The 12,187-nt window shown below is 43.9% G+C and overlaps 1 protein-coding gene across 1 annotated transcript in view; it reads left to right on the plus strand.

The window, feature by feature from the left end:
• Nucleotides 1-11,791: 11,791 nt before the first annotated feature.
• LOC108787257 (lipocalin-like) overlaps nucleotides 11,792-12,187 on the plus strand; it is a 12,389-nt gene continuing 11,993 nt past the window's right edge. Inside the window, exon 1 of the mRNA XM_018556757.1 lies at nucleotides 11,792-11,952. Coding sequence (XP_018412259.1) covers nucleotides 11,857-11,952 — 96 coding nt within the window. The 5' untranslated portion in view covers nucleotides 11,792-11,856. The remainder of the gene's footprint in view (nucleotides 11,953-12,187) is intronic.

Below are 12,187 nucleotides of genomic sequence, written 5' to 3' on the forward strand. Positions count from 1 at the left end.
CACCACTATCAAACATTAAAACATATTTTCGAGTTACCAGTAAAAGGGTGGAATGTTGCAGTTTATTTATTGAACCCGTTTTTATTATATTCCTTGCTTTGACAAGTGTACTATTTCATGGTAGAGTGATCACCTTAGATGACAGTGCATTCTTGTTGATTGTACCTCCTGTGTACACACATGAGATCCAGAACTTTCCCCACTAACCCCCCCATAGACCGAGCTTCATCCAAGCTGACCGCAGCCAGAATAGCCGGCAGCAAACACCTGTAAAGCCCAGCCTGGATCCTTCCCTACTAAACAAACAAGCTTTTTTTCCCCAGGAGCTTTGGGTCAGCAAGTGGAGAGGCCCAAACCTTTTTCCCGAAGTTTCCCTTTAAATCAAGCTTGTATAGCCTCCCCCTTCTCTTCCCCATTTCGCTGCAGGCACCGAGCTTTCATAATATGGGATGGAATTTTTCAGTGCACGCTGAGAATCACAGCTTATGTAAAGCTGGATGTAAACAGCCAGCATAATTTTATTCAGATGGAAGGCAGTTTTTATACAGGGGGCCCAACATTGTATCTGGCAGTTGGTCTCATTTATCAAATAAAAAGAACTGAGCGTTACCCACACAAACACACTTTGAGAAGATATGACAGATTTTAAAATTATATGTAGACCATAAGCAGATCAATCATATTGACAATATAGGAAACTTCTGCAGGATTGTAAGCTATAGGTGCCAGATAAAGTGACTGTACACATGGCTTTACATTCATTACACTTGTCCATTGAGTTCAACCCAAGGGTTGGGTTACGATTATGAACAAGGTTTACTAGGTAAAGGCCCAACTCCATTCATCCATCCATTTTAGTTTTGAATGGGGTCGGAACGTCTGTCAGATTATTGTTGTTGTCACTGGGGAGATCTCCCCTCATTTCCTGTCCTAGTGACACCAAAACCAGAACAGTTTTATCAATGCATTTGGTAAAAGAAAGTGCAAATGTTTTTTCAGAGGTCTTGAACAGCCCCCTTCTCAGGACTTGGGAATGTAGAAAAGGACTAAGCTGAGGATGATTGTAGCTTGCAGTACAAATTTGATGATGCAGAGATCCATCTGCTTCCAGTGCCCAGTTTGGCTGCTTCCAGTGCCCAGTTTGGCTGCCCACTGTGCTCAGTTTAAATTCCAGACTAAAAACAGATGGTTCTCTGTATCAGCAATTGTTTTTCTCCAAACAATCCAACTACAATTGTCCACCCCTTGGTTTTTGCATTCACAAGTCCTGATGAAGGTGGCCTCTTAGAACCTCTGAAATGCATTGGCACTTTAAAAAGAAATGATCTGGATAATACATATAGACCGACAAGCTCTTCTTTTTTCACTACCACTTTACTACAAGAGAGGCTCCTGTACATTAGAGAGTTGCCTGTGAAACTATATAACAACCCACCCAACTAGGACCCTATCATGCTCCCCACCTACACCATTTAATAAAAACCTTCTAACTTTTTCCCTCTATCCAAAAAGTTCAGACTAAAATTGGACCCTAATGCTTTACCCAAAAAATTAAGGGTGGGTAACCGGTCAGGGACATAGGTGGACAAACTTTACACTTTTTATTTGGTTTTGGTGCTGAAAAATAATTAACTGATCTGTTGCAATTGGCAATACATATAATCAACAGAAATACTGTATGTGGGCTACTATATCCAATCTACTTCTCAAACTTATAGTGACCTGGCTGTCTGTGGCTTCAATATTTCCTAAGCCACAGACCTGGTACAGCATTACCTGTACGGCAGGTAATGCTGTACCAACTGCTGTTCCCTCTGCCATCACCAACTGGTGATGGCAGAGGGAATCCATTACCCATCACCTGCACACTTCCAAAGTTAAAGCTACAGGATCAGTGTGTCATTCTTCAGGCTACTAGCATTTTGCAGTAGTAGAGATCAGTAATGGTGCCCCCTTTTGTTATGGTTATGATGGTTATTTTTTGTTTTTTCTTTAAAAACAATCTTGGATATTAAATTGAACATAGAGCGGCTAATTCAGGAAATAGTGCTGAATGTTTAGAGCCCAGTTTTGGATTCATCCTCCTGGTTCCCACTCAACCTTCCCCTTAGAGGTTCTTTTGCTTCTTTTTTAGAAGTATTGGGTCTAGTCACGTGATGCGCAGATTGCTCTTCCACTTAAAGCTTCTCCCAGCTGTATGCAGTCCTCAGAGATGCAGAGAATAAAGGTGCCCATACACCTTACGATTATCGGACGATAATCGTATGCGATCGACTTTTCGTCCGATAATCGTATGTGTGCATTGCAGTGTCCGACCGACAATACTGTACAATCGTACGACTTTTAACGGTCAAGCATGTTTGAAAACTTTGCTAGATCGTACGATTGTCGTAAGGTTGCTGGCGTTTCCGTCCGTCAAAAGTCGTACGATGTACACTGCGCTTGCGCTAACGAAAATACGGCAAATCAATTACCGCATTTCGTCCAGGTGCTTTTGGTTAATTACGGCTAAATGATTCTTGCGATCATCGGGGCAGGATGGGGCTGCCGTACGAAAATCGTACGACTATTCGATCATCGGACGAAAAGTTTCGTCCGATAATCGTAAGGTGTATGGGCACCTTTAGCCTAACGTGATAACCTCAGTGTCATTCTCTGCATCATTGTATATAAATGTAGGGTGCCATGGTGACACCACCAGAATGTGGGTCCATGAATCCCCAGGTTGTCCCCAGTCACTGGGCATCATTTAACTTGGAAGATTGAGGACATAGAGTGACCGAAAGCTAATACCATGGGTGACAACACAAGGGAGGAGATAAGTAAGTATTGCATCTAGAGATTTGCTTTTACAACTCCAGGGGTACCATTGCCAGTTTCATATATTCTCTAGCAGGCTTTACAAAGAGATTCCGAGTAGGAATACAGACCCTGGTTATATGATTCTGTGTTGTACTGAGAACAAAAGAGAGGTGCTTGAATCAAGGGACCAACTCCCCTGCATTTTTCCAGGATTGGAATGTTCCAATTGGTTCATATAAGCCTTTATTTATATTTTTTGTACACCGCGCAGCACTTACCAATCTAATCGGTTCATATAAGCCTTTAATTGTTCTTAAAGTGAAAGTAAAGGGGAAAAAATTAAAATTTTTTCAAATGCAAAAAAGTCTTCCTTTCTACCACACTGATTTGTCTATTTTTGTGTACACTGTACGGTGCATGCGCTCTACAGTGTACACACTCAGCCCAGTCATGGCATTTGTAAGATTGAGGCTGTAACTCCTTTGCACGTGCCACCCAATGGTCAAAGAGGACTTCAGAGTACCCGGAAGTGTCAGCGGCAGTGGGGGATAGTACTGAGGACCGAAGATTAATCCCACAGCGCTGGAGAAGGGCACACTTTTGAGGTAAGTATGCCCTAATGTGCAAGTATGCTGTGCAGACTTGCACATTAGGGCAAAAACAAAAAAAAACGTTTCAAAGTGGTTTACTTCGGCTTTAAAGTAACTCTTAAAGTTTTTTTTCAATAATGAATCCAGATCAAACAAATCTACATTGCCCAGCAAAAGTATTTCTTTACATTTTTGCCAAAGACTTAGTCATCATGTTTCCAAACAGTTGGCTCTGACTCCCTCAGCTCGGCTTCCCTAACATTCCTGTCCAGTGACAGATCATAAAGACAAAAGACAGAGCAGTCTCCAGCAGCGGTCCATCTACTAGCATTGAGAAGGCAAGGGGGAAGAGCAGGGGGGGAGGGGAGTGTCTTGCCTTGCTGTGCCTTTGTGTTTGAAGAGGCACACACAGCTTACTAGCACACCCATAGGACCCTGCAAAGGAAAGGAGCCACCCTAAAACAGGATATCAGGGCCAGTGCTCAGGGAACTGGGTGATTCTAAAGGAAGCTAAGTCTTTTAAACATCAAGAAGCAGCTACCATTGTAAGTGATTTCATCAGCATTTGAAATAACTTAAATACATTTTGACTTTAACATCACTTTAATTAAAAACTGTTCAACTTTGAAATGCTAGAGGAAGAGGACTGGTCACACAAAGCTCCTACAATTTTAAATTCTTCTGCATCCGTGTGAATACGAGAGCCATGGAAACCCAGAAACCCAAAAACTTAAGTGATCAATTTGCTTGCAAAGAGATATTTTATTAATAGTTATTTAGTTAGATTTTTAATTTAATTTAGACACTTTGAGAAATGGGACCAATTGTAATCTGAAGAATATTCATTTGCTCCACTGCAAAAAGAGTGGTTTATGCCGCTGGGGCTTGACCCACATGATTAAGATTTGGGTACCCCATGTTGCCCTGCATAATGGAATTATCGGTTGGAATTCACTGCAGTGGGGTGTCAGGGTGAAGGATGCCTATTGCTATGGCAACTGATAATGTAATAATCCAACATGCTTGGCTCTGATTAAAATGGATTAAATCTATGTCCTGCCGAGCACCTGGCCTGACCCAGTAATAGGACTGTGGATAAGTCCCATGTCTTATAGGATGTGGAAAGTTTGAATAAAGCAGATTATTGTGCTGGTTTTTGAGATGTAGGGTAATGTTCTCACGTAACATGGTTGAGAGGAATGTATTTCTTCTACTATCGAGGTCACCCATGTTAATACTGTATCTGGCCCTGAGTGCTTACGTGGAATTACAATTAAAGTGTTAATCCATCAAAAGCGTGCATTATATAGCGTTATTGCTGAATGCAGACAGGCTGAGTTACCTATTGGCTTCTTTCATTCATTTCAGCTTGACCTGCTCTGCCCTTGTGTTATGGAGTCCCTCTCCTCCTGCTGCATTTTTCTAATGTAATAATCAATGTGAAATTCCATATTAAAAGGTCAGTCCCCCTAAAAATTATATTTCAGTTTTTGGTTGACACTGGAATATTCAGCAGGCTGATGGTCAGAGCAGGTACACACAAACAGATCTTAAACAGATTCCAGGTTCCAGACAGGTAAATGGAGCAATGACTGACAATAGCAGAGATAACAAACCAATGATCAAGAAAAAAAACTATCTTGGACAGGCAGATCGTACTTGCGATGATCGCAAGACCGCCCCGTTGAGGGGCGAGCTTCCGATGACCGCAATGCCAAACGGGCAGTGTGCACTTGCGCACACCGGCCCGTCCGGCTTTTATCGTACGAACATGCTACACACCCGCCGAAAATCGTACGATTCTCGGTGGGTTTTCGAACATGTTCGTAAGATAAAAGTCATGCGACCTTACAGTAGTAGAGGTCGCACGGCTTCCACACACCTTACGATAATTGTACGATGGCGGGATTTCCCGCGATTATCGTACGATTAACGCAAGGTGTGTGGGCACCTTTACACTTTCATTAAACTCACTTCATGCTAGAACAGAATGGACTGCTAGAAGGAGAAGATAGCAGTGGTATGGACTGAATGCCGACAGAAGGAGCAGACCTGATATCGCTAGACAAAGCCAAACTGAGAGGGAAATCTGCCATAATGTGCAAGCAAAACAGTTTAGTTCCAATTAGGCCCTCCTTACCATCGTGTCTTGAATCATATTGTAATTGTAATGTCTTCCTTATATTGTAAAGTGCTGAGCAAACTGTTGGTGCTCTATAAATCCCGTATAATAATAATAATAATAATAATTTAAAGGGATACTAGCATTTGAATCCAAATAAAAATATACAGTATAAGCCTAAAGGGAATTTATTATTTTTGTATAGATTTATTTATTTAATATGTTAAGGACTAAACAACATTAAATATAAAAATATTCTTCTTTCTTAAGCAAGGTAAATATGAAATATTGTATATTTAGATATTAGGAATTCTTGTTTTTAGTCTGCAAACTAATTCTTTTTATATATTTTCTTCTGTCTCCTAAGGCTAGGTTCACAGCAGATGCAGTGCATTCCGGCCCGATTCTGGGCAGAACGCACTGCATCACATTGTGGCCGGCTCACTTTTTTGTGCCCATACACCTTTTCGTATGTGATCGCGTTTTCGTCCGATATTCGTAAGGTTGATGGGCAGTGTACAACCGCAAATACTGTACAATCAAGGTTCGCAAGGTTGGTGGCGTTTCTGTACGTCAAAATTTGTAAGATTAACACTGCTCATGCGCAAACGAAAATACGTACGGTCGATTATTGCAATTCGTCCAGGTGTTTTTTTTTTAACTACAGCTGATTGAACCTTTGATAATCGGGGCAGGATGGGGCCGCCATACGAAAAGCGTACAACGGTTCGATCATCGGACAAAAAGTTTCGTCCGATGATCGCAGGTTGTATGGGCAGCTTTACACTTGCTCAGGGATCCCAACCTGAAAAAAGTAATTTCAGGGATGTGGCCTTCTCATTTCAGGGAAATGCCCTCTGTCGATCAGGATACAGTAGATGTAAGCTAATTAAAAGCTTGTACCATCTGCCCATTTTGAACAGGCAGATCGTACTTGCGATCATCGCAAGCTCGCCCCCCCTGAGGGGTGGGCTTACGATGACCGCAATGAGGGGTGGGCTTCCGATGACTGCAAACGGGCAGTGTGGGCATGCGCACACCTGCCCATTCGGCAGTTGTTGTCGAACAAGCAGGCCACTAACCCGCCGAGAATCGTACGATTCTCGGCAGGTTTTCAAGCCTGCTTGTTTGATGGAAGATGTGCGACCGTACAGCAGAAACGGTTGCACGCCTTCCATACACTTTGCGATTATGATACGATCGCGGGATTTCCTGCGATTCTCCTCCGATAATCGTACAGTAATATGTTGCATGATTCTCTATGCATGTCAATCAGGATCAATACAATTCTTTCACTAGGAGCGCCTTCTGACACATATGAATGAAGCCAAAGTCTCAGACATTGCTACTTGTCTGAACCATCTTTTCCCTGCAACATTCTGCTTTGCATACGTTTCTCCACTTCTTAGCCACAGAATGTATAATTTCCTCACACTGACCTATTATTACATATGTGTTGCTAATAACATAATAATGTTATGTCTTTGAAATGTGCTCAGGAAGGCAAGCTCAGCAAATGCAGTGCCAATGACTGGAAAATATGTAGTTATTTTAATGCTAGTAGTCAGAAGACATCTCTGTTGGAGATACTCAAACCTTTTAGAAAATCGGCCGCCAAGAGCCAGCTGGCTTATTGAAAACAATGCACTTCCTGTGTTTCTGATAGAGTTTTTGCTAAAAGAGTGACATATGGTGCCCAGTGCAGGGGTAAGAACAAAATATGCTGGTGCAATGATACTTCTGTCCACAAGAGGGAGGAATGCACAAAAGCAGTTGTGAAGCTAATAGTTAACTTATCCAGTATCTGTGACATAACATGGGCACTACATATAGCATGGGGAACCCACTAATATCAATAACACAAGTGAAGGCTACAGCACCAAGTCTGAAACCTCTTTTCCCTGCAACATTCTGCTTCACATAAGTTTTCCCACTTCTTAGGCACAGAAGGTGTAATTTCATAACCCTGGTCTGTTATTACATAAATATATGTAATGTGCATAATATGTATGCATGGAAAAGATTATATAATGTTATGTTTTTGAAATGTGCTCACTAAGGCAAGCTACAGCAGATGTAGGAATGTGCCGGTGGCTGGAAATACATAGTAATTTTAATGTTTTAGACAGAGGGCATCTCTATCACGGCCAATTCCTTCCGGGAGAGATTGTTGGAAATGTCTGATTGAATTACAACCACACAGCTCTGTATGAGCACTGAGGGGGAAGAGAAGAATGGAGCATTCCATGGGTTAATAACTATTGCATCTGAACCATCCATCTGCATGATATTTGTGATACATCTCTAAATATATTATCTCCTTGGATCTGACCTTCGTCTACATCAGCAAAACAACAACAAACATGTTCTTTTACATTGCTGTATCCGTACTGAAGAAATAGTAGGGTAACTGACCATTGAATCATACAGAAAAGCCCCGGGGCCATGCTAATAAAAATATGAAACATAATTCTGTGTTTAAAAGTCAGTATTCTGAGATTAAAAGTCAAAGGGGTCTATTCACTAAGCTGCCGTAGGCAGCCGAGTGTTTAATCGACCCCAAGCGAAGTGAGACGAACGCTGTCCGGCTATTCACTTCAGGCTGGTAAGGCTGATTCCAGTATATCGGCTGAAATCAGCCGTACATCGGGTGGCTTTCCGTGGCTTCAGGTCGGCCTAACATGCTCCGTATGTTTGGCCGACCCGAAGTGCAGAAGGAGTTCGACTCAGCCGATCCAACATCTTGATCGGCTAAGCCGAACCGGCAGGCTACTCGCTGTTGTTTGGTCTATTCTCATGAGCGGCATTCGGCTTGGCTTTTCAGCCCGGTCCCTCTGTGGGACTGAGCAGAATAGAAAAATAGTTTAAAAAGTAGAAAAAAAAAAAGATTAGAAAACAATTGTGCGGAGCTAGCAGTGACAGCTAGCTCCTCCCTTCTGTTTTCTATTGGCCGGGCGGTTCTGCTGCCGTCAAAAAAAAACAAAAAACGAACACACCATAGGAATGCATAGCTAGATTCCGCATTGGCTATTTCAGTTTGCAATAGCTAGTTTGCTATTGGCTATTGCAAACTGAAATAGCCAATGCGGAATCTAGCTATGCATTCCTATAGTGATTCCTCTTTCTTTTTTTTTTCTTCTGACGGCAGCCAACGGCTCCAATGTCAGAAAAAAAAACCAAGCAGGGAAAGGTTTACTCTGCTTGATCGAGCAGAGTGATCATTTCTGGGAGAAAGTGTTTCTATCCCGGGCAGCTGGGAGCCTATTAGACTCCCAGAGCGTCCGGGGGAGGAATGACACACTGAGAACACGGAGAGGCTGCTCTCAGTGTGTAATGACAGTGTCCCTGGTTAGCTGGTAACCAGGGGCGCTGATCTCTCTGAAAGTGGCCGGAGCCAGCCGTGAGACAGGGGCTGACTGGCAACTTTTAGCCCAGGGGGCAAGTACAACCCAGAGGCCCATGGTGCAGCAACTTGGCCTCCCTCCCGCTCTGCCTCTTCCCCGCCTCTGTCTGCCACTTTTGCCGTCCATGTAACAGTAGTGTGAATGGTCGGGTGATGTGAGGACTCCTAGGAAGTACATGAAAGGGGTGACAGGAATCTGAAACTCAGAACCCCTCTCGTAAGTTCAACAGACTATTCATCGGTCCTTACGCGGTTGAGAAAGTGGTGAACGCTGCCGCCGTAAGGCTTGCCCTCCCTACTGATCTCAGGATTCACCCTACATTCCACGAGCGCCCGATGTCTCCAGGGTCTCAGGAGTGTTGTGCGGGCTCTCACCAGGGGTCCACAGAGTTTCCTGGGTGCGTGTGGGTTCAGCAGAGGCTGTTCCCTAATTAGGCTCTCAGGTGGCCAATGCAGACTGTCAGGTGGTCAGTGCGGGCTCTCTACTGGTCAGTGCGGGATCTGTGGTAGCCAGTGGGGGCTCCCTAATAATTAGTGGTGGCTCTGTGGTAGCTCCCAGGTGGGTAGTGGGGGCTCCACTGTGGCCAGTGGGGGCTCCCTGGTGGTTAGTGGGGGGCTCTGTGGTGGCCAGTGGAGGCTCCCTGGTGGTTAGTGGAGGATCCCTGGTGTAGGGTGACCATTTATCTAGAGCTGCAGCTAACGATTATTTTCAAAATCAATTAGTTAGCCGATTATTGAGTTCAATTAACCGGTTAATCGGGATTAAAAAAATGGGTCCAGTGATGGACTACTAGTTTGTATTGAGATTGTAGTCCATCACAGGAGCAAGCTTGGAGCGGTGGAAGAAAAAAAACAGTGTGGTGTGCAGTATAGTGAAATGGAAAGTGTAAAATTATACAGCAATCAATGCAGAATGGCACAGGCTATAGAGGACTACAAATCCCAGTAATACATTATACAGCGCAATGCAGAATACCTCCAGCAATAGTACATTATAGCTGGTGGTATTCCGCATTGCGCTGTATAATATATTATTGCTGGTATTTGTAGTCCTCTATACAGCACAATGCAGAATACCACCAGCTATAGAGAAGTGCAACAAATCCCAGCAATAAAACATTATACATACAGTGTATAATGTATTGCTGGGATTTGTATATTTCTATGTATAATATACAGCACAATGTACCATCAGCTATAGAGGAATACAAATCCCAGCAATACATTATAGAGCACCATGTGGGTGGGAGGGTGCAGGCTTACCTTCACAGTCTTCCAGCAACTTGCTTCTGAGATCGGGCTTGTCTGTCGGCGGCTGTCATCCCCCCACGCCTGCTCCTCCTTACTTCTCCCCGCGTCCCTGTGCTGACCATGGATGTAGGCGGCAGGTGAGTGTGAGGCGGGGAGGAGGTGTGGCGCATCGAGCGTGGATGCAGGCAGGCGGGTCTAGCAGCAGCAAGCATGAAGCGGGGGGGGGGAGGAGGTGCGGTGTGTGGATGCAGGCGGGTGGGTCTAATCTAGCATCGGCAAGCGTGAGGCGGAGAGGAGGTGCGGCACGCAGTGTGTGTGGAGTCGTGAACAGGGCCAACTAATCGAAAGCTGATTAATCAATGATTGAAAACTTGAAGAACTTTTTCAACCATCGATTATAATCTACTTGGTCGATTAGTTGTTGCAACTCTACATCCATCCCTGATTTCTGGGGACAGTCCCCGGATTGAGGAGACCGTCCCCAGACAAACTATGTCCCCGGGAACATAAAATAAAATTTTTTTTTTTTTAATACTCACCTGATCCCTGGATCTACCAACAAGCGCAGCCTCCCGTCTCCCACGCTGTCAAAAGCTTGCACGCGCTGTGTGCAGCTTCTGAGAAGATACATTATTAGTGTAGTGAGGAAGCTTGCTGCGCATTTTGCAAAGCGCCCGCTACGCTAATAGCGTATCTTCTCAAGAGCTGCACACAGCGCGCGCAAGCTTCTTACAGCGTGGGAGACGGGAGGCTGCACTTGACGGTGGATCAGGTGAGTATTAAAAAAAAAAGTTTTATTTTATGTTCCCGGGAACATCAAGGTCCTTGTCTGCAACATTCTGGCAGAGGACAGGCTTTTCTACTTAGGCTGCTTTCTAAAGAGAATCAACTGTAAGACTTTGCACACCTTTTGTATTGATGCACCTTGAATGTATTCAGCTGATTTAAACTGAAAGTTCAGTTGGGCTTTAACACTTCCACATTCTATCCAAAACTACAAAAAAAAAATCTGTTTTGGCTTTAGGCTCACTTCCATTTAAAAAGAGATGACTTATTAGAGTATTAGAATACTGTAACCTTGCTTCGCCATTGATACATTTATAAGCCCAGTTATAAGCCCATGCAGGCTCTAATACTTGTGTTAAATGTCAGTGCATTATTTGCAGAATAATACACAAGCCTTCTCTTCATTATTCACATGCCTTGCACAGTAAGGGCTCCACTATACTTACAAGGATCTCATTTTCTTCTGTGATTATTGAATCGTGTTCAAAGAGAATTATAACAAAAGGCAGCGGCTGGAGGCTCCGGTATCCTGGACATTGCAGTGCCCCCAGGCACATTCACATCAGTTGTTTACAGAAATGACAACGTATGGGGATGTTGCACCTTCTCTGTCAATATCATGCACAGCTGGAACAGGGCAGAAAAACTGATGACACTTTATTACCCCTCCATTGCCCCGTCCCAACTTCCTCCCCTCCTCGCTGGGTACATTCCATAACATTCTCCACAGGGGACATGCCGAGTCCTGTGTTTAGACTTGCCAGCATCAGCCCCTGGGGTCATGTGGCTCGCTTCCAGCTGTGGGCCTGTCTAATCGGTCTGTATATAAGTCACAGCAGCCCAGCATCCTTATCACTAACGCTAGACGAGACAGCAGAAGCTTTTGAGACCATTCCAGGACCATGAAGGGACTCGTACTCAGCTTAGCCCTCGCCACTCTGTATGTCCTGTACGTACAGGCTGATGTTCCCCTCCAGCCGGACTTCCAGGAGGACAGAGTAAGTGATAAAACTTCCCATCACCTAAACCCAGACCAATTGTAACATCTACCCTTAAAGGGCCACTCCACTAAAAACTGATTAGTTATGGATTGGAGCTAGATGAGGTGGTGATAGGATACCAAGGGCAAGTATCCTGCAAAGCAGGCGTGACCAGATGCGTGAGCTGCAGAGGAGACTGAACCAGAAACTATTGTGACCACAACACCAATTAAAGACAGTATATATATATATA

Source organism: Nanorana parkeri, unplaced genomic scaffold, assembly GCF_000935625.1.
Source record: "Nanorana parkeri isolate BGI_ZX_2015 unplaced genomic scaffold, ASM93562v1 scaffold251, whole genome shotgun sequence".
NCBI lineage: Eukaryota > Metazoa > Chordata > Amphibia > Anura > Dicroglossidae > Nanorana > Nanorana parkeri.